We start from the raw sequence: 24,221 nt of genomic DNA on the forward strand, positions 1-24,221 counted from the left end.
CCAACTTTTGAAGAAGGTCACGAGTAAAAACTCCTAATTGGATCTTTGAATATTTTCCATTAGAGGTATTTATTTTTTTATTATCACAATTGTTCGATGCTACATATCTTATGTACCTTTCTCTATTTCCATTATAATCTTCGGTATATTTTTTCTCTTACTCTATATTTCCTCATTCTTTTTACTTTTTGATGATAATATTGCAATTAAACTAAAAAAAAAAATTATTTAAAACAAGCAAATTAATCAAACATTTTGTTTGGTGAAACTAAAAATCTGCTTCAGATAACCAAATTTTTTGTTCGAACGCAAAATTTGTTACACTGAACCAAATGGTTTTTTAAATCAAATAAATATTTATTTAAGTTAAAAAATTTTCATTTCGAAAAATAGCACAGAAAATTGTAAGGTATTATTTTAACACCCAAAGGGATTAAAATAATCTATAATTCACGAATCCATCAAGGATTAAAATGATCCATCGAACGATTACCTATTTTTTCAAAATGTTTTTATTATTTGATTTTGATTAAAACACATTTTTGTCTTATAGAGAAAAGGACTTGAAAAATGGATGATTTTAATCTTTTTTTATGAAAATTTAAGTTGCAACGGTTTTTAATAGCTCGCAGTTTACTCTGAGGGTTTTTACATCGAAATATTGTTGTTTGTATATAATATGCATTTAGGACGACGATGTCGAGTGATATTATTTAGTTACAACGGCTAAAATTCTCTGTCATAGGTACGCACCTAAACATTTATTTCAGTGTAATTATTTCTCTCGTGTTTACACAAAGACACGCCAAGATTGTATGCGACTGGTAGTGTCCAATCACTTATACTTCAAATGAATCTGTCAAAATCTTTATCCACCTTTTCACGTAAATGCAAAATGACGTTATTTACTGCCCGCAAGTGTTGAGTCAAAATTTGTCATCCTCTGAATTTTATGCCTGGACTTTCTTGTACTATGAGAAATATGTCAAAAATTTTATATTAATCCCATACTTCGTACTAAAAAACGCAAAATAAAGCATTATTTTGAAAAATATCAAATTGTCAGACAATGATGAATAACCATGCACAATAAATAGTATACCTACAATTTCGCTTAAATTCAGATTTGGTGCAAAAGAAATCTTATTTTTTAGGGGAAGAAAGGAATCTTATTTCAATTTGTAGTATTTTTAAGACACTAAACTTATTCATTCTTAGAATAGATTTTTAATATGTTGAGTTCTTTTTAATGATCTAAATTTAAGACCGCCCATTAAATTATTAAGGAACTAGATCTATTTGAATCAGTGAAAAATAACTGATTTAGAAGCAAAAAATCAGTCACTGATTGTCAGTTAAAACTATGATTTTTAACTGATTCAAATTTAAAGAGTAAATTCCATTGAACATTTTATTTTTACACAAGTTTAACTTTAAATTAAAACTAATCTTATTTTCAAGATTCAATTAATTTCAGCGTTATTATAAAATAAGATTTAATGTTTACAGTGAGAGTAATAAAAGACTTTCTATAAATGAAAACTCATATTTCCGACATGTAATATAACAATTGTATTTAAAGCTTTTAATAATAAAGTACTATACCGGAAATCTTCTTCAGTCAGTCGACTATGACTCTGACGTCTTGCCATCTGGCAGAAGATAAATGTAATTAATTTTTGTCAGCCTAAAACTCTATAATAATGAAAAATCCCAGCCGTTAGAAAAATTAATAATTCTTTTCACTTTTGAGAAAAGTAAAATTTATATCTATAATAAAAATGTTATGATATACATACACGCATAACCTAAGCCACACTTGGAGGAAAATTTATGACTGTCCTTGCGTTACACGTATACGAAGAAAATAATTAAGAAATGACAATGAACTTGACTCGTAAATAATAAATACAGATATATTGCGAATGCAGAACAACTCAGATCAGATAAAAAGTTTAATGAGAGATAAAGAAATGAAAATGTTTTTGGCAAAAGTGAAAATAAAATAAGTTTTCACGTCATCAGACAACGATATTATCTTTTTGACAATTTTCAAGTAATCACATTCGCAAATTAAGTTTGTTTTTTCCGAGATCCTTTGGCAAGGATTTTGTGAGTTAAAAATTTCCTGCATCATAAATATTTTTGAACATAATCGTAAATGATAGTAAATTAAATTTTATTTTATTCAAAAAAGAGATTTAGGTGTCTTTTAATGTGAGAAAATATATCTAGACCGAGATTTAGACTATAAAGATTGCAATTGGATTAAGTATTGCAAATAATATAACATTAATGTACAAAACAAAATAATTTTTATATTAAAATTTTACAAATCTATACGAAATGAATAAAAAATTATGTCTTATTTTCATCTTAAATGTTGACAAAGTTGCTACGGATCTTTGTAGACTCTTTTGATCATCAAACGCGTTTAGATGTTTCTTTCAAGCTTAAATACAAATGCATGCACACACATAAACTACAGTTTGTCGATTTTTAATGTAAATAAAAGTCGATAGTTCAAGACCTAGAACTGTCAGAAGGTAGTGTAATACTGTGAATAATAATAATAATAATAATAATAATAATAATAATAATAATAATATCTAATGTCTTTAAGATAAATTTCTGTTTATTTTTATATGGATTTCTACCAAAATATATATGTACATAGTTCCATAATTTTAAATGTTGTGTAATATTTTATCTATTGACTATTAAAAAATCCATGCTTGACTACATTTATACTACAGTTACTATAGTGTTCAACCAATTATACATATAAATTTTTTACAACTGATTGAACCATAGCCTAATGCAACTGCTACTGAATGAATCAGTAAGATCTCACCATTTGCCAAATTTGGTTTTTATGGTCACTGAAATCTTACTGGTTCCAATAACATAAATAATAATAAATTATAAATTTGACCAAAGTTCTGATCAAATGAATTAGATATTGAAAATTAAGAGGTGAGAAATCCTCTTCATCTAATATCCTTTCAAAACAAAAGCAGTTGAATGCAGAATATTTTTCTTCTTCGGCGGTTGATGTCAAAAATATTGAACTAAAGTATTAATTAATGTAAGTAATGAACTATTAAAAATTAATTATATTTATTTAAATAAAAAAATTTAATTTAGTCCGTCAGAATAGCTTTTTTTTATAATTCTCAATTAATATGCGAGAGAAAAATCCTCTCAAGTGAATTATATTTATTGATACCAAGAGGAATCCGCTAAAATGAAGATTATTTTTTTAGGGTGCAGCCAAATATTTTTCAACTACCTACTAAATGAAATAGTTAAATTTAAAAAAAGGGAAAATTATTACCAATCTGAATTAGTGGACGACTTTTATCTAATTCAGATTTAGAGAGTGCTCTCTCGTATTAAAATGAATAAACATTGTGAATTCGAAAATTTATGCTCTCAGCATTAATCAATAACGAAACCTAAAAAACTTGGATTAAATACACGTGTTGACAGAAATATATACTTCTCCAGGGTCATCATGTTCGAATATAAAGTTTAGACGTCATGCGATCCCCCTTTCAACAAAATACTTTGTTTAAAGCAACTTGCAAGTTAACTAAGTGCTTAAATAAACAAATCTTTTGTGTTTGTTTACTATTTATACTTGTTACAAACTTTGTACTTCCATATTTGAAATGTCAATTTTGAAATGTCAATTCAAAAATGGCAAAGAATAATGTTTATTTTACAAATTGTTAAATTGTAAAAGATGCAATTTTGAGAATAAGAACTTGACTGTGGGAATGCTTAAACTTTGTTTCAAGTTTGTAATAAAGTAGAGTGGGTTTGAAGAGTGAAGAGTAAGAAAACCCGGAATGTTATTTTCTCGATCAAGTTATGATTGTATTAACCGCGCTCGACAAAGCGCATTTTTCCGTTCGCTTATAAAAGAGAGAATTGAAGCCAACGAGGTGCAAATAGTAGTAGAATCTGTATGTGACGCGGAAAGGCTGATTTCGAGAGAAAAACTTTTGGCACAATTTGAACATACGTAATTCAACCTCCGCTTTCAAAATCCAGACTATACGAGTCGATGAATCATATGAGATTGCACAAATTTTTTTTAAAAACACAAAATATCTACGGGGGTTATTCAAGGGCCCATCAATTTCTTTAATCCCCGAGAAGATTGTCAAAATATCTTTAAAAGATTTAGAATTCTGATACTTAAATCTCAGCCCATTCTCTTCTGTTTCAAACTATTTTTTCATTATAAACACTTGCTTTGTTCAATTTCAGTTATAGCAAATTTTTTAAACATTCGATTTGTTTAATATAAAACAACATTCTCACCTCATTATTTTTATTTTTGTCATTTTGATTTTCATCGCCCCAACTGTCATCAGTTGTAGCATTCGGATCATATCTCCTCGTAGTCTTTGTTGTTTTCCTTGTTGTTTTTCTTGTAACAGAAGTAATTTCATGAGGTGATTCCCAATCTTGAAAAACTTCGGTTGTTGCCATATTTTTTAATTATAATCGCACTTACAAATAATACGAGTATCACACGTTGATTAAAACAAAAAACAAAAACTGAAACTGCACGCGTCGTTTTCACTTTAGAGTGAGAAATTCTTCTTTGAGGAATGCTCCTACAGATGAATCGTATTTCACCGCAACGTTTATTTATATCAACTTAAAATCCTTGAAACGTGGAGAAATTTTTCTTATACCTTTTCAAAAAAAAATTTTATTTAATTTTCCTTGTGTTCATTGAATTACTATCTACAAATTTTTCCTCTTCTTCATAAATTTCAAAGATTTATCTATAAAAGCCCTTCCAGCAAATTGTTTTGTCATCATCTCCGTCCATGTTGGCAGAAATTATCATCCAAATGAAGAAAGAAAGCAAAGGACTTCTGTCCAAGAACATTCAATCGGTAATGATGATCCTCAGTGTACAAAAACTTTAATTTACGATATTTTTCCAATGATTTTTGACACATAGATATTTGTGTTTACCTTTAAAAAAAGGCAGAGCAAATCAGTTCTTAAAAAGAGAAATTTAGAAAAAAAATAAATTAAAACTTTTATAGCTGAAAAATGTCAATGATTTAAAATTTTAGTAGTATTCACCAACGTATTTTACTTGAAATTAATGTCTGTAGAAAAATTGTTCTTCTTCTTCTTTTATGCAGTTAGCGCATCTCAACCCCACTTGCAAACTTTGTATTCGTTATCAACACTATTTTGATTCTTTATCCAGAACACAACACAACCGGATTCATTTTTTGTTCGTTTCGGAATAATATGCGAGATGTGAGATGGATCTCACAAGACTGAAGTGGAAAGCACGTCACCCTCAAAGCTTACCGGCGTCCACGTCCCATCTCTGCCGATCCAATTCCAGAATAATATATTAGGACAACGTTGAAACGACGACGATGCGCAAAGAAGCGAGAGACACATATTATGTATTTCTAAGATGCGCTTCGTGGGTCATCATCAATGCAATCCTTGTTTTCCGTCCAGCAAACGTCTATTCTACAGCCCCATTTCTTTTTAATTAAAATTATAAACGTCAAGAAGATAAACCGCGAGCATATCAAAAATACTATAATCTAGAAAAATCAAAATGAAACCGTGACAGTTTTTCAGTTATTTTCTCTCCTATAATCTAAATTACAAAAAAAAGTTTTGTGAAAATAAATAAATGAGTCGCTATTTTCACAAATATTTTTTCAAGAAGCAATTCAAAGTCGATGCGATTTTTCCATTGATGCTCAAAAATCGAATCCCTTAAGTTTTAAAAGTAGAAGAGTTGATCACAGTTGATCAACTGCGGACAACAAAAAACTTTCGAGTAGCTAATATCTGTGTTTTAAATTAAAATAAAAAATTTGAGAATGAAAAGAAGAAGATTTCCGATTTCGTATCATAGTTTTCCTGTCAAGACGTCAATCAATTGGGTAGCATTACTTCTGAGACCAGCGTGACTCAGAGGGATCGGTTCAACCACGTGTTCTATAATTACCTTTAAATCTGAACTCTCATTTCCAAAAGTGATTCAAATCGGGAGTGTTCATAATAATTAAAATCGTGATCGTTTGTAAAAGGAAAAATTGCCATAACATGCGGTTCGAGTGTTTTCGAAATTTTTTAAAATCGCGAGTTTTTTTGTGACCGAAAATTGATGAGTGCAGCAACTTCAATACGTAATAGGATGAGTTCGACAGTTATTGTGAGGTAACAATTATTTTTTCATTTTATTTTCAAATATAATATACGAATATTCATCAACAAACAGAGTAGTTTTTGTTTATATTTGAAAATTTTTTAACTAAAAGATGATAGGAAAAAGTGCTGCAAAAGAAGAGGAATCCTCTAAAATATTTTTTTTCGGTGTAAATTAATTTTTCCTATTAAAAAAAGGTGTCTAAATGAAAACCAAATCATTTTTTAAACATTTTGAAAAAATAATCCTTCGATGGATTATTTTAATCTGCATTGCAGATTTTTTTAATCCATTTTGATGTTAAAATATTTGTCCACAATTTTCTGTGTCTGATGTTTTATTTGTTACAAAAAACCTTTATAAAAAATGTTGCGGTCCACGCCTGCTGTCTCGTTTATTATTTAATCAGAAAAAAATGTTATCCATCAGTTAAGAGGCAAATAATAGCCAAGTTTATAAAAAAATAATAACCAATGTTATAAAATTGGTTTACCTTTATAAAATGTATGTTATAAAAAACATTTTTAAATTAAAAATATTCTATTATTAGGTACATGATTTTAATATTATTACAAATGTCAAAACTATTTTTAAGATGAAATAATTTAAAATCAACTTGCAACAAGAAAGCTGCTTAAGAAAAATGTTTGTTTACCTTAGGTAAATAATACAACTGTTTTGAATACTTTTAATGAAGCCCTGAAGATGGCGAGAGCTTTCAAAGTGACACAAGCTTGCGGAGCTTTCAATATTCCGTTTTCATCTATTTCCCTTCAGATGGAGCTACTTACTAGAAATTTTCCTCTTTGCCAGGAAAAGCTTTTCTGCTTTATCAAGCATTAATAACTTCAGAATTCAATTTTCTGACTAATTTTTACTCTCTTATTTCATTCACTTAAACAATTTTATTCAACATTTTATTTATCTTAAAAAAAATGTGTCTTTTCTAAATAGAAGCTTTTAAAATTCGTAGTCTCAGTTAGTAAAATTCCACTGAAGTGCACGCTGTTATCTTCCAGATGAAGCTTTTTTTTAATCTTCACCTGGAACAGCGATAAGTTTCTTTTGAATAGCGAAAGCTATTTAATTTAAATATTTCCCATGAATTTATGTTTTAGTCAAACATTATTTACATCAAGTATAATGAAATTATTTATAAATTATCATCCACACACCTATAATTATTGTCTAAACAATATTAATTGAATTGAATTGAAAAAAATTACATCCAAATGGGAAATAGACTAGACAAAAATTATTTCATGTTTCACGATGTATTAATATGCACTGTATTATAAAATGCAAATTTATTTTAGACTAGACCGAAAATATGTGAATCGAACTGGTGAATTAATACATTATCCACTGTCTGGTCGCGACAGTGAATAAAAAATGAATCACCTCTTAATATCAATTTTCCCTCCCTTTTGAATATAATAGAAGAAAATATAACTCGATGAATCGAAATAAATCATTTAGAATTATTAATTCAACTTTTATTCATTCATTCATCTCTAGATTGGAAAATTAATTATTATTATTATTATTATTATTATTATTATTATTAATTTTTTAAACTTGACGTCAAATGGAACTTGCGATCAATTTGATCGATAGTCTCTTGGAAATTTTTGAGGAACATTTATAGAAGCGTCGCCTTCTGGACAAGGTCATAGAATTATTTATGTTTGTGTTGAGGGTTTGTCCATCTGGACTACAGTGAATAAGTCCTCTATGGGGGGATTCGAAACAAATGTCTTCGTATCTCTAAATCTGAATTTTGTGAAATTCCAAAGAATATTGGGGAGATTTTACTCAGCAAAGTTTTTCTAAGGATATGAAATTGAGACAAAAAAACGTAGCAAAACGTCTATTTGATATTCTTAGAAAAAATGTGCTTATAATTCAATAACGCAGTACCTATTTTCGAAAAAAATAAAATACGTGTATTTTTCCAAGAAATGTTATATAAAACATTTTTAAAGCGAAACATGAAAATAAATTTAGCAACCAACTATACATATAATTAAAGCACCAATATGTTTTGACGATAAAAATGCCTTACGTCATGTGAGTCGCTGCTTTCCGTTCCGGATATTCCCATCTCAACGAAATAAACAGATGTTACAGGCTTTCAAAATATTAAGGCAAATCACAGTGATGCTACTGTCAATATGGTTCATTCAATTCAAACTCAGAAAAAACTGTTTTATTCTAAAAACGAAATCATTAAAAAATAGATACATATTATATTATCAGGAAAATTTAATTTAATTTAAATTTGAATTGAGCAACGAAAAGTTTTGTTCAGCAAATAATTGTTTTGTCACACTAGATTAAAATATTACTATATATGTATAGTTTTACATTCCCGGGCGAATAAATATTATCAGTAAATCAACCCTTTTGACTTATAGTTATACATGGGGAGCGACCTGCATTTTTAAAAATTAAACAATTCCTTTGTGACCTATTCATCTCATCACAGAAATTCGACAATCCATATGAAAAAAAGTTTTCGCATGAAACAAAAATTTGTAAATAAAACGAATTTAATATTTATGGGATATGATTTTTGGAAGAAGGACAAATCACAAGTTCACTGTGTTTTTGTTCCACTTCAAAAATAATAAAATTCATTTTTAAAAATTCTACCAATACCATGAGATTTAACATAATTTTCTATCAGATCAGATTTTTACATAGAAAAATTGAAAAAGCTCAAATAGTAATTGAAATATTGAAACAGATTTCTAAACAAAAACAAAATAGCAGTTTCACTGTTTGTCGATGAAAATACAAATTTCTTCCCTGACAGTAGAATTCAAAAATATTCAGAATCGAAGGCAATTATTTTCAATTCGATTATTAACATTAGGTCTAGATAAATATCAAATCATTTTACTAAACTGAAAATGATTTCAAATCTAAAAAACGAAAAAAAAACATTATTCGCCACTTTGTAGAAAATTATTTGCAAAAATATTAGAGTCGTTTAAAATATTCACATAGATTTTAAAACATTTACAACACACTTTCTTGAATTAGACTTTAGGGAGCACTGACATCAAAGTTTACGACACGTGGAACATTAAAATTCAATATATCTAAGTCACAAGCAAATTTTCTATGTATTTGAAGATTCAATTCACGCGTATAAAAATATGATACTTTATATTCTATAATATTAGACTCATTGTTGTTCAAAATCTTCTCTTACATAATGTGTGAAATGTTTCAAATTTCCAAATTTAAAAGTATGAATTCTATTTTGACACGCCATTAATAAACCGAAGGAATAAGTAAATTTAGTGATAAGTCGTGTGCCGTTCATAAATAAGTGATGTCCCCAACAAATTTGTGAATCGGATCGTTTATTAAGAACTGAAATCTACAGTCCAGTATCTTACTGTAGCCGCTTTCTTTGGCAACTTAATTATTAATCAACTAGACGCACGTAATATGTCAAATTAATAAAAAAAATATTTTCACTTTGAATAATTTAGGAATTGGGACTTCCTAATTTAAGAAAAACTTCAATCGATGTAATTTTTTTGATTTTTAGAATTATTTTAATAATTCAAATCCCTTTTTAAAAATATAAACTTAGCACAATTTTCTTCATATGAGAAACTTTTGCAAACTTGAAGAAAAGTTGCGAAATATATTATTAAGGATGTAGGTATAAATATTTTATTTCTATTTACATAAACAAAGTAATAACCACGTGCAATAGCTCTCGACGTCAAATCAAATCATTTATGTGAATCGTTCAAGTCAGGAAAATGTGCATTTGTCGAAAAGACGGTTGAGCTTTATTTTCGGATTGGCTAGTGGCAGAGATATTACCAGAAACGTTATTTTACAAGCAACTGTTTTCAACGAAAATTTAGAACTAGGTAAAGCGTTAATTTTTCAATACTTATTTGTAAAATTGTCATTGAAATGCTTCATTATCTCGAAATTTCTTAAATTTTCCATATATAAATAATGATAATACTGTGATTAAATACTTTTTCCCATCAGCATACTATAAATCAAAAAGGGGAAAACATTTACTTGGAGTAAGGAACAAAATGAAAAAAGCTCGGGTATTTTTTCATTTCTTTTGCATTATTTTATAAATTATTTTCTAAAATTTCTCACTCGTCAGAAACTGAGAATTAACAAGAACTAATAAGTGTCAAGTTACTCCGGCTTTTACAAATTTTTACTTAAGGATTATAGGTGAGTAGTATTTGCCTGAGTTACTGGGATGCAAACATCCCCAAGTCTTGTTTTAAGTGCCAAGAAACCGACAGCGTCTCGTGGTTGAAACGAATGGCCATTTGGAATCACACATAAATAAGATAAACCAGTCTGAGTCAAAATGCAGCCTGCTTTCTATACTTTCGTGAGCACACGCTATTTTTTCTCTATTTCTAATTAGACTTCAATTGACAGTTCCAAGAATCGTAGAATTAAAAAAGAATTATATCAAAAATTGTCAATTTAGTCGCAATTTGTTCGAGTCTGGTATTAAAAGTCTAAAATCTGAACTGGATGAAGAATTACTGACGTGATAGAAATTTAGATTTGCCGTGTAATTGGAATTATTTTCTTAGAATTACTTAAGATCGTGCAAGACGCCAAAGAATTTACGGTAGTTTTAGCATTGGCCTCAAATTTTCAAAGTCGAGAAGACATGGATACCTGCTAACGGTTCCCATGCTCGCAAACCAGAGTGTAAAAAATATACTAGCAAAACACAGCTGCTGTCATTGCACGAGTCAAGCATTTATGAAAATTGCAACATTCTTGGCTTTGGCTTAGGCCTGACAATACAAAAAGTCTTATAATAAATCTACTTGATAATGAAACTTAATAAATTTCGTTTCAAGTAGATCCGATTTAAAAGACAAACCTCACAATCAATAAATGTCGGAAAATTTCCATCGATAACAAATATACTTAACTTTTAATGCAATAGATTAGATCAATAAATTTACACCCTCTTATTCTTCATTAAAAACAAACTCATTCATTCATTTTTCTGTAGCAACTAGTTACTCTTCGATAAAATTATTATTATCTTTTTATGATGGTTTCCAGAGCAACAACGACCTCGATGCTATTTTAAAAGTTTTCAATGCGTGTCTTCGATTTTCAGTTCTTATAGATTTGTCTCATGCCAAATTATAATAAAACGTTTTAATTCCTAATGTCAGAGGTGAAAAAGAAAAATAATAAAATTATCTTTAAAAACTATTGATATCAAAAATAATTATCTGATAGTCCATAAACAAATTATTTGCCATTTATTTGATGAAATGAATAGCTTTAAATGCTGTATTTTTCCGATAACTCGTTCCCGTCTGTGATATTCAAATTGCGATCTATTAAATTCTTCATTAAAAATGAGCGTGGAATATTAAAATTCACTCAACTTTCTATAGTGACAGCATCAACCGAGTACAAAAACGTGTGGATAATCATTTCAAGTAGAGGAAGAATTACGTTATTAAAGAGGAGAATTTTTTCGACGATTTGAAAACAACAAAATTTAATTCCGATACTGACGATTCGAGGAGGTATCAGTTAAAAATATCCATTGTTAGAGAAGAAAAAAAAATGTTAGAATCATAGATATTTATAATTGACGCCACATTTAAAAATTCGAACAATAAATTTTCTACGGTATTTTCAGTTTAAATAAATCCACCATCAAAATTATTTAACAATAAATAAACGCGCGCAAGTCACGTGTCCACTTGCGTAGCTCTATAAAATTTAAAAATAAAAATGCTTGGTTTCCCACTGTCTTCTCCACTGTCATTGTGATTTCAGTTTTCTTTCAAACGACCTTACATTCCACATAGAAAATCACGTGACTAAATTCAAGTACAATGAACTTTTATCAAATGAATTGATTTCTTGAATAATAATAACGCTAAAAATAATAAAAAAATTTGTTTTCTTCAAACTCACCTCTTGGATTTTATAACTTGTTCGAATAGTCCTTTTTCTACTTGTCGTAATTTCATAAGTTTCTTCGACAGTAGGTGCATCGTCATTCATTTCGTCGTTCATCTCGTCGATCTCGTCGATCTCGTCGATAGTCGACGTGACGGACGGTACAACTGCGTCCATCACTTCCATCCTGATGACGGTTTTTGAGTCTCAGTGAATAGAAAATCCGCTCTTCTTGTTAAAAAAAACAGCACGTCAAACTTATTTAAAAAATTAAAAAATACAGTTAATCGTAAATTGGCTCCTCTTTTTTAATTTTCTTAAAATTAAAAACAAATGATCAATTAACTGACGCACACACTGTAACCGTTCATGCCGCGAGACTGGCCAAACTAACAGAAGATACTGCTACGCGCGCCCTCGACTTATTATAAAAATAGATTTTCCTTTTTCCCGTAAACTCGGCGACGACAATGACGACTGATGACCCGCAACTTTTCATTGAACGGTTAAAATCAATTACAACAACGCCTCAACTAAACAAAAAGTTAATCTTTGCTTTAAAAAATGAAAATGTAAAAACCCCTCATACGCTAAATAACATCAAGTAACAAAAGTTTCATTTTCTCCAAAATTTTACATGAAATACATTTCATTAATCGCTTTTAACCATAAGTGGTCGTTATTACAATCATCAAGCCATTGTTATTTTATAAAATATATTTTCTCACAAAATTAAGTAATAATCAACTTGTAGTCAATTTATATATTAAATTTAAAATTTACAAAATATTCTACCTTTTCGTATTAATCGCTAACAAATCAGAAACCAAAATTAAGACAATTACACTGCTGACACTTGAAAATGAGTTTCTTTTCACTTAGTTTTTACCAAACTATACACAAATTGCAGCACAGTAAAAACTGATTCACATTGCCATTCAGTTTCAAATGTAAGAAAGGTAATTTTCCAAAAAGAAATTTCTCTCCTTGGAATTTTATTAAAATATACAATAAAAAATGAATTTTCGATCTAAAAATTCATCGAGTCACATAAGACTGCAATAATAATTTCAAAATTTTCTCGTAACACTGCAAAAATATTTAATATTTCAAAAACTGTCAGTCTTTTAAATTGTGCTGTGTTTATTTAAAAGTTGTTAAAATAGAATAATTAATTATATTGAATTTAAAAATAGCTTATTATTACTAACAGTATTCTTCTTTTTTCATTTATTAATATTATAATATTTATATCAAAATTTTTTCAAAACTCCAACTATTTGTCTTATCTTTCTATTTGTCTTATTAGAAAAATTAAAAGAAAATCTTGTTACGTAATATCGTTGAGAATTTAAAATTTAAATTGATTTTCAATGTTCCGACAGTATTCTTTTAAAACTGACAGATTATTTGGCTTGTAAACTCCTCTTTCAGTGATTATTCCTGTTATAAGTTCAGCTGGTGTCACGTCAAAAGCCGGATTCCAGCACTGAATTCCAGAAGCTGCAATTCTTTGGCTCAATATATGAGTTATTTCTTCTTCAGGTCTCTCTTCGATTTTAATTTGATCGCCACTATTCATACTGAAATCTATAGACGTACATGGGGCTGCCACATAGAAAGGTACACCGTGATACTTTGCAAGAATCGCTATCTGAAAATACAAAAATATTTACTTTATTAAAATCTCCTATATGAATTCTATTTATAGATTAGGCTGTTTTAAATTTCAAAATTAATTTTATCCACTGGCTTCAAATTTTGCAAAAGTTGATATGATATAAATTTTGGTGTTTTGAATTTTAGAAAATTCTCAAATTCGCAGCTAAAGAAATTACAGGCTTCGTATCTGATAATTAATTTTTAAAAAGTACCAAAAAGTAGCATTAAGACTAAAAAAAGCAGTAAAAATGTAGCTATCGAAAAATTAAATTTGACTTAATTTTTTCATAACTTATAAATTAAATTACCTACATTCAAAAATATAATAATTTTTTTTAAAGTAAATATTTAAATACCTATTTATTTTGCCAGAGGAATTAAAATATTTAAAATAATTTCAATGTAAAGCCTTTTTCAAATTTAACTCTTTAAAAAATTATTATCATTTTACAACAATTAAAATTTTCAAAGATTTCAATTTAAAAATCTTTTGAAATTTAATTATTTCTGAAATTTTACTCTGTAACGCTTCTAATATTCAATTATTATCTAAAATTTTAACTGAAATTTAAGAATCAATTGTTATTATAAAGTTCATCAAGAATTTAATTATTTAAATACAAAAATAAATTATTTATTTATTGCAATATGGAATATTTCTTAAAATTTAATTCTTGTAAATAACTTTATCAAAATTTTTATAAACAATTGAATTCACACAGAGAATTTTAATAAAATTTTTAAGAATAATTGCTCTTTTCGTGAAATTAATTTAAAATTGTATTAAAAATAATAATTCAAGTCCTGCGATGAGTTTTATCAGTTATGAAAATAATTGAATTTTTGCAACGATTTTTTATTAAAATTTTTTTAATAATTGAATTTCTGAGAAGAATTTTATTATTTATAAAATGAATTGAATTCTTGTGAAAATTTTTATAATTTGTAAAAATAATTGAATCTATTTGAATAATTTTATTAAAATTTTTGAGAATTAAAATTAAAGTAGTGAAAATTCTCAAATATAGAAGAAAGTAGTTCTTTTAGTATAAAAAATGTAAAATAAGTATCCAAATAGCCTGGAAATTAATATAAAGTGTGGAGAAAATAAAAATGAGCGAAAAATTACCTGATATGTTCCTATTTTATTAGCAGTATCACCGTTAGCAACAACACGATCAGCGCCAACAATAACTGCATTGATTGTCTTTGATTTCATTAACGATGCAACCATATCATCGCAAATTAGTACACCCGGAATTCTATCATGCACTAATTCATAACTAGTCAATCTGGAACCTTGGTTGAAAGGCCTCGTTTCTGTGCAATAAACTTGTTCTGAAAAAATCATTTATATTTAGAGTGGGAATTAAAAAATAATAAAGTTGCTCTTCCAGATTTTATCACATCGATATGTCTATATTTATACTTGAAGATAAGAAAAACGTACATACAAAAGTATTGACTACATACCAATTCTGTTTTTACTGTGAAGAGATCTTATCACGCCCAAAGCTGTACCATAACCCGCAGTAGCAAGACTTCCTGTATTACAATGTGTGATAACTCTAACTAAAGTGTCATTTGGAACAGATTTTAAAATTTCCTCTGAACCATACTTTCCAATCGCACTATTGTCGGCGATATCCTTTTCCAGCATATTCTCTATTGTTTTCAAAAATCTGCAAATAAATTAAATCCAATAAAGTCTGTAAAAATGTTGCATGAAAGGTGGATTAAGTTCAGTTTTCACTGAAATGTTCTCTTACTGATCTTTCATCATTGAAGGTGAAACGTCATTATCTTCACTTAATTTATTAGCAAGACCTATTAGGTATTCACCAGCAAGTTTAATATTCACAGCAGTGGGTCTGGCAGAAATTAAATAATTCAATTTTCCTTCGATTTCTTGTCGAAGTACCTTCTTGTCAGTGAATATTTCACCATCAATCTCAGCAGCCAGGCTGAGGCATCCAACTATTGCAATTGCTGGTGCTCCCCTCACCTAAAAATATATTTTTAAATCAACAAATTGCTATTACTTATCGTTGTTAAAAGCTTGGAAAAAATATCGGAAAAGCAATTTACAATTATACCAGAGACATAATTATGTAGATAATGGAACATTAAGAACTAAAATTAAATAAATAAATATGTACTGCAATTCAATATTCAAAAAATGAGAATGTAATAAAATGACACAAACGAAAAAGCACAAGATAACCTAAAAGAACATTAGGATTTTATTCTCTATTGCTTAATAAGGCGGGGCACTTTTCTTCAAATTATTATTATACAAAGTTTACCTGCATTTTGTTGATAACTTTCCATCCATCCTCAACCCCTTTTACAGAGACATATTTAGAAATTGCCGGCAGGAGAGTTTGATCCAAAATTTCTAATTTTCTACTTTCCCATTTAATTGCTTGTAGAGTCATTTTAAGTAAATCTCCAGTTATCTAAATTAAATAAAATAACTCGCCAACAACGTTTTAACGGAACATTTGACCACAACCACAAATATATAAATAATAAACGCCATATTGCATTTCAGTCATATGATGATCTCGTGGCCATATTCTACCATTTAAATTCTGGCGGGAGTTTTTGAATTAAACGAAATGTTCCCATACGCAGATACGTATAAATAAAATTATAACTCAAGTATTTCAATGATTTCAATTAATATTTCTAACCAACTTGATTTAAATATTTTTAAAGTAAATTAATGATATTAAAATAATTAAAAATTAAAGAGAAAAGAAAAAATTCATTTTTATAATAATAATGTGTAAAATAAAAGGTGCAGGGATTTCTGGTAAGAAAAAACATTTTATATACACAAATTCATATTCACTTTTAATTAAATATATCTATAGGTATGTACATTCATCATATTATTAACTGTACAACAGCATATACTCACAAAAATACATATATATATATATTTACGATACGAAAAATCAATTCACATTTTGGAAATATTATATTTTTTATACAAATAATATTATTTTGATAATAATAATAATAATAATAATAATTTGTTATTCTTATAAATAGAATTGGGGATGGATTGTTTCAGGGCATTTCAGGAATAACATCTTTTATATAACATGGCCCTCGAATTATATTGACTGTACTAAAAAATGAGATGATTATAATTACATATAATAATTTCAAGTCTTGAGAGGAATCTACACTATCTAAAAAATTAATGTACAATTAATGTACATTTATTTACAAATTGAAAGAATTCTTATTTTGAATTTTCGCAAAATTAAAATTATTTTACTCTCGATTTTACTTTTTAGCTATTTTTTAAAAATTAAATTTGAAATTATCTTTAATTTATTGCGTGTGATATAGAGAAGACGATTGAATAACTAATTTTTGTAAGAAGATTAGTACAATACATAATTTCTTTCATCAAGTAGCATTTGATAAAAGAATATTTAAATAGTTACACGAAAAATGTTAGTTCCTCATTTTTCTTTATCTATAAGCATACTTAGAATGGAACAATTTTGAAGACGTATAGGTATATTAATCGATATTTAATGCTTACATGATCACATATTAAAACTCTGTTATGCTTTAGAAATAATTATTTTAAAATTAACAAAAAATGACGAAAAAAATCAAGTCATCATTCTTTACATTCATGAAATTACATGAAAAATGAAATAGTTTTCGAAACATTTTTAAAACAATTAACAATGCTCATTTTTTGATATTTTGTAATTAAGTACATCTTAAACTCACATTCACACCCATTTTCACATATATATAGTCAACATTCTTTAAAGAATCTCGTTGTAAATAATGTCTCGTTAATTTTCAAAAACTAAATCAAAGGTATAAAATTTTAATTCTCCATTCAATTTTATATTTATAATATTTATAATATTTATAATAATTTATAATAATGCGCATAATTTATTAAAAATTATATTGCCACTCAAGACTTTAATATACGGAATTATTATTATTATTATGATTATTATTGTTTAATTACTTTATTATTTTTATTGTATTATTATTAATTTATTATTATTATATTATAATTATTATTATTATTAATATTATCATCATTAATATTAAATTATTATTTCTAAAATGACTAGAGAAGTATTCGAGCTAGATATAAAATTAATAAAAATGAAAATGTTTGATGGAAATTTTTTTTACTTTTCAAAAAAAGAAATGTAGTAAAGAATTAATATTTTTGTTTCCTTAATATTCACTTTCTGTGTAGATAATTATTTATTTTACCGATAACAGTTATAAACAACATTTATAAGTGTGACATGACATACGGTCTTTTCATTTATTTTTCGGCGTTCTCACTTACTAATTAAATTTATACTCTTTCTCTCTCTCTCTCTCTCTCTCTCTCTCGACCTTTCAGTAAAAAGCTTTACTACACATATCAAAATAAACTAATTTACTCTGACGAGACTTAAAACCGTACAACTTACCAACCAACACGGATTGAGCATCACGAGTATTTCTGACTTAATATATTATTAATTATAAATGTTTTTTTTCTCCTTTCATTATTATCAATTAAAACACCCAGTGAAAATAAAAGTTATTTAAAAATTATTAATAAACAATTAAAGTTTTATATTTAATAAATTTTGAGTTGCAAAAAATGTATAAATGCGTAATTCTAGATCTAATTTACTATTTTGTATATTGAAAAAAAGTTTTGACAAATAAAAATACTTTAAATTTAAAAAACTAAAGATATTATTTCGGTATACATAATAACAATTGAGAATCCATTAATTTTGTAAAATAGAAATTTTTTCGTAATTACGCGTTGTTTAATGAAATAATATACTCAACCCTTTAAATATAAATAAAGACGAAAAACATTATTTTTAAACATTATTTTAAAAAAATCTTGATTGCATTAAGAGAAACAAGTGGTATGCGTATATGAGCAAAGTATGCATATATTATATTAAAATTCAGTCATACATATATATGTACAGGCATTATTTTAATGTACATATTGTGACTCCTAGATTAAGTTAGGAACCTCACATTTAAATGTTTCACATTTGTTTTTTTTTTGCGAAAAAAATTGGTCCATAGAAAAATGAAGGTATTTATACATATATATTTTGTTTCTTAAAGCTCCATTTTCACTCGATTGTTGATAATATATATTATTTATATATTTTTTAATAAAATTCGGACCGCCAAAAAGGGCATGCTCTGTTAATATAATTATTTTATAACTATAATTTTTACAAGAGATTCTAATGTTTGTAAAATATTTCTTATCTGATACTTTTTATTATTAACCTTTACTGTTGTCATAGAGTTTGCTTTTGTACTTCAGTAGCCAACTAGTGTGGGTACTGGAAATAATATTTTATTACTTGTTAAATTTATGGAAATAAAATCGAAATTTTTTTTTTTTGCGAGAAACTCTATAACAACGTAGTACAAATAAAATTATTCACACTTGAGTGATCTTGTTGACAAACTTGAACCCTTTTAAACACTAAATTCTCTTTGAAGTTTCACCCTTTAAGGTATATATTACAATACCGAAAGTATGTCGATGAAGCAAAAGCACTGGATAATTTGTAAAGGTTCCTTTATTTTGTGTCCATTATATCGAAAAATATTTAAGTATGTTTATCTCAAACAAATATTTTTTCCTCAATTCTCTAGCTGATTATTTAAAAATTAAATAACAGAAGAATTTGAATTATAGAATTTAAAATCTCTACGCATGCCCTTCGCTTCTTATACTATATGTATAAATTATTGATGTTAAATCGAATAACGATTAGTCCGATTTATTTAAAAGTTAAATATTCTTTTCCCATCGATGCGGTATATATACAAAACTCTGTTTTTAAGATCGGCGCAATACTGCTATTTGTTATTTTTATTGAAATTAAAAAACAGCGTATTTGCAATAGAAAAATCAGATAGAAGACTTAAAAATGCAATTTATTCAAATTAGACCGTGCGTTTTAGAGTTTGATTACTTATGCAGTAAAACAAATGATGATCATTCGTTTTTTTTCGGTGTTTTAAAATCACAGCGCTTGGTACATGAATCACTAGCTCATTAGACCACTTCTTTATTTTCTCACTTGAAATTTCTGATATTCGAAACTTAAATAAGTATTTTAAAAATTTATTAATTATTTAAATCTCCTTGAAAAACAATAGCAAATCTATTTGGCAAATAGAAGCATTTATTCTTTAATATATATTTACAGTTTTGTGCTAATACCATTTTTAATAATATGTATGTTAAACCTACTTATTTTATGACTATACTTGAAAATATTAAAATCACAAGAATAAAAAAGAAAACTTTTTTTTCAGTTTTTCCAACACTTAATTAAGTTAAGTACATATATATTATAAAGCTTTTTGAAAAGCTTCTTTTGTTAACTCATTTATGAAATTTGTGGAAAAGCAAAATAATTTTCTTTGCTTTTGCTTTTGCATATTATGGTAGACTATATAACAGTATCGCGTCAAAAAGTATCGTTCTCTGTAAAGAACTTGAAATATTTTTAAACTTTCGAGTATTATTTATTTATTTATTTATTTATTTAATATGACACCTATTTATTGAATTTGACAATCGATAATATACCGACAGCACATGGGTACATTAAGTAACATCAATAAATTATAACGCCTTTCAAAAGCTTATATAACACTTACACATCTAATTAATTAAATGTATAATGTACTCAATTCGTAGACTGAGAATTGAAAAATAATTTATATAAAAAAATTAATTGAGTATTTAAGCAATGTATAATTTGCTTTGTCTGAGCACATTTTCTCATGTAAATAAATTTTAAATTAGGTATTTCGTTTTCATTGAGAGATAAAAGTATGATTGAAATGTGCAGAAATTTGTAAAAATCTATTTGGTTTGATCGGATTTATGAATAAAAACAACAGTTTTTGTTCTAAGTAAAAAAGGATATGAAAAACTCTTGAATGAAAATGGGAAAACTGATTTATAGTATTATTTTTGAGTGACAAGTTATTTTTATTTGATTGAAATTGAGAATGACCAGAGCAAGATAATGAACTGAGATCCATGGTAAAATGAAAATGTTCTCTTTGAGGAATTGGTTATTCCATTGGAAGATGGTAAAATTCTGTGGGAGGATGAAGGAAGGAAAAGTGTGCTGATGTAATAACTTGCCGTCGGGCTCGAGTGTCACTGTTACCGCTGTTACCCGACTTGAGACCAGTTGAGAATGTTGAGATTTGTTGCATCAGCAATTGGAAAGGACGGTCCAGTGGAAGTTAAACGGTGACCTTGAGACGCCTCCGCTTCCTCTCCAGGATCCCCAGACTCATCGTCTGGGGATGAACAAAATGTGGATCCCTGTGCTTTTGGCGAATGTGAGTGCGGAGGGTGTCGATTCTGCTGTAGGTCGCTGGACAGTAGGGGCAGGACGACCTTTGGGCAGTGTGAATGTGAAAGTGGTGCCAGCGGTTGGTCACTTGTTTCCCGCAAGCTCGACACTTCCAAAGTGCCGGACTGCCCAGTGACACGGCAAACATCTGGTGATATGAAAGTCCAACTGGCACACTCGGCATTGTACCTGTAAACCCAAATGCCTTCATGCATTCTTCCTGTCTGCTTTTCCACCGGAAGCTCCTTGCCACTTGGCCGAGCCTCCGTCAACATTCTATTTAACATTCTATTAACTTTATCAGTCGCCACCGTCGCCACGATGACAACACATTCACCATAATTCTATGGTTATATCATTCTCTTCTCCATCAGAATCAAAAAAGAAGCATCATCAAGCAATATACTTACTTAAATTCGAGTTTCAACCTTTTCTACAGTTTGCAAAATTTCTTTCATTTTTTATCATTTTAACATATTGTGCTCTCTATTCATTGCTCAAACTAGGTCCGTAAATCCCGTAAAGGTCCCTAAATTTACTCCAAGTTCGTAAAAGTCCGTTTTTTCAAAAAGGTCCGTAAAGTCCATAATTTTATTAAGAAAAGACAAAACGTTTGTAAATTGCACGATATAATTTGGAGAATTTTCAAAAAATTACAAATGATTGCAGAAATTCAACTATGTTCAAAAACTTTTGAAAATATTTCAATTCTTGGGAATTAATTAAGATTTTTATTATTTCACGAAAATATTTAAATTCTTGAGGAAAAATTTTATTAAGCTTTCTGAAAGTAATAATTGAAGGTCTGCTAAGAATTTATTAAAATTTTTAAAAATAATATTGTATTGCTGTTAATTTTTTACATGAATTTAATGATTTTTGAAAATTTTAATAAAATTTCTTGAAAAATGAAATTATTGTTAAAAATTTTATTAAAAATTTGCCGAAAGAATACAATTATTTAAAAATTTGTTGATAAAAATCTTTATGAGAATTCAATTTTAAGAAACATTCAATTATTAAATAAATTATTTATTTTTGTATTTATAAATAATTGAATTCTCGTAAAATTTTGTAAGAAAAACAGTTTTAAAAATGAATTTCAGTTACAATTTTAGATAATAATTGAATATTAAAAGCATTACAGCTTGAATTTTCAAAAATTCGGTAGAATTAATTTTTTTGAAAAAGTTTAATTGCAAATTTTTTTTTTCTGCTCATTATTTGAAGTTTTTTTTCTAATATATATATTTAATTGAAGAATTTACGAATGATTGAAATATTGTAAAATTCAATTGTAAAGAAATGAATTTGAAAATTGTCAAAGAACTTTTTCAAAAATTATAAAAAAAATGCATTGAAAGAAGAATTTTAGTTGAAAATACGAAAAAAAATTTTATTTTCGAAAAGTTACAAATTATTGCAGAAATTCAATTATTTTTCAAGAGTAATAATATTCTTCGCAAAAATTAAATATTGTTCAAAAATAATAAAATTCTTCTTAGGGATTTAATTATTTGCACAAATAACAAAACTCATTGCAGAATTTCAATTATTTTTAATATAAATTTAAATCGAATTTCTCGAAAAATGTAAATTATTCTCAAAAACTTTATTAAAATTCGTTGATAGAATTCAATTATTTGAAAGTTTGTTGATAACGATTCTTTATGGGAATTGAATTTTAAGAAACATTCAATTATTCAATAAATTATTTATTTTGCATTTAAATATTTGAATTCTAGTAGAATTTTCTAATAAAAATTGATTTAAAAATTAATTTCTGTTAAAATTTTTGATGATATTTGAATTTTATCCCTCGGTCATCTTTAATTATTATAAAACATGAAGAAACGATCACTTATCACATATCTTTATGTTTTGTAGTTATGAAAAATTTTATTTGTAGTTTTAAGTAAAATGTTCTCTTATTTGATTTGGTATTTTTAAAAAATATAGTAATTTTTTTACAATTTACTTAGCACAAAAATTGATTTTTTCTCTTTTCTACTAGCTACTATTTGGATTAAAATCAAGAATGTAAAGTTTATATTAGAATAATAATATTTAAGGAAACGAATAAATATTCGGAAATTTTCTAAAACGATTACATAATTCAACAAGTTCCGGAAGCAATTTCCTTATTATCAAAAGTATATTGAGATTTAAATTCGTCATCGCAGAATCACTGTGTCTTGTGGCAAATTTCCAAATCTGGTATACCAACATATTTATATGCCGCAGCATATAAAGAAACAAATTTATAGTGTCTCACAAATCTCACTTTCACAATAACACATTTTCCACAACATTAAAAAAAAAAAGAATGAGGAAAGTTTATAAAAAATATAAAAATAATATTTAAAAATTGAAAATGAATAAGAAGCAGAATCATTTATTCCCATTCATCGAGTCCACAAACTTCATGTATATAGAGGTGCTGGAAACTTCAATTTGGAAAAAAAATCTAAGATCCAAATTATATATGTATGCATGTTCGTGTTTATGTCGTGTATTCATGGAGACAAAATAATAGATGATTTTTCAAAGAAACAAAAATGCTTAGCACATTTTTAAAACTAAATTTAGTACTGAAAGTAGTTAAAATTTTAATTCACACAAATTACACTTTATTTTATTCAACAGATTCAACTTTTTAATAGGTAATGAAACAAGACTGGAAATTTCAAATTTATTCTCTGAAATTCGGTTTTCAGATGTTATTTACTCCTTTTCATATGAATTTTCACTGAATTGGAAATAAATTCAGTAAAATTCGAGACAATCATAAAAGGATGTAGCAATTAATGACATTAAAGTTGTTAGCGTTGATCCATAGCGTTTATTAATATATTACATTTGTCAAATAGTGTACACGATAATTTTTCAAGTCCCGTTATTACAACGAGTGTTTTAGACTTTTCGAAACTAAAAAATCGTTGGTGCCTTCTAAATCGGACGTAGTACATATA

General features: G+C 27.3%; 3 protein-coding genes across 10 annotated transcripts in view; all 3 read right to left on the minus strand.

Annotated features, from left to right (window-relative positions):
* The window catches only part of LOC122500116 (tropomodulin), a 38,121-nt gene extending 25,584 nt beyond the window's left edge, over nt 1-12,537 (minus strand). For 7 of the 8 annotated variants that reach the window (XM_043608857.1, XM_043608852.1, XM_043608855.1 and 4 more), the window contains exon 1: nt 12,182-12,537. In XM_043608857.1, the coding sequence (XP_043464792.1) occupies nt 12,182-12,352 (171 nt within the window). In that variant the 5' untranslated portion in view covers nt 12,353-12,537. Of the gene's footprint in view, nt 1-4,332; nt 5,090-12,181 lie in introns of those variants that run through there. The other variant, XM_043608858.1, reaches the window with a different exon arrangement.
* Nucleotides 12,538-12,865: 328 nt separating this feature from the next.
* On the minus strand, nt 12,866-16,386 carry LOC122500118 (methylthioribose-1-phosphate isomerase). Its single transcript, XM_043608863.1, has 5 exons — nt 16,135-16,386; nt 15,598-15,833; nt 15,302-15,510; nt 14,958-15,166; nt 12,866-13,820 (listed from the first exon to the last, which is right to left on the minus strand). Exons 1-5 carry the CDS (start codon nt 16,264-16,266, stop codon nt 13,518-13,520), a joined length of 1,089 nt encoding a protein of 362 aa, XP_043464798.1. The 5' UTR covers nt 16,267-16,386; the 3' UTR covers nt 12,866-13,517.
* Nucleotides 16,387-18,540: 2,154 nt separating this feature from the next.
* Nucleotides 18,541-24,221, minus strand: part of LOC122500161 (protein tramtrack, beta isoform-like) — a 34,609-nt gene continuing 28,928 nt past the window's right edge. Inside the window, exon 5 of the mRNA XM_043608945.1 lies at nt 18,541-21,438. Within this exon, the coding sequence (XP_043464880.1) occupies nt 21,137-21,438 (302 nt within the window). The 3' untranslated portion in view covers nt 18,541-21,136. The remainder of the gene's footprint in view (nt 21,439-24,221) is intronic.

This window comes from Leptopilina heterotoma, unplaced genomic scaffold, assembly GCF_015476425.1.
Source record: "Leptopilina heterotoma isolate Lh14 unplaced genomic scaffold, ASM1547642v1 Lhet_182, whole genome shotgun sequence".
Lineage (NCBI taxonomy): Eukaryota > Metazoa > Arthropoda > Insecta > Hymenoptera > Figitidae > Leptopilina > Leptopilina heterotoma.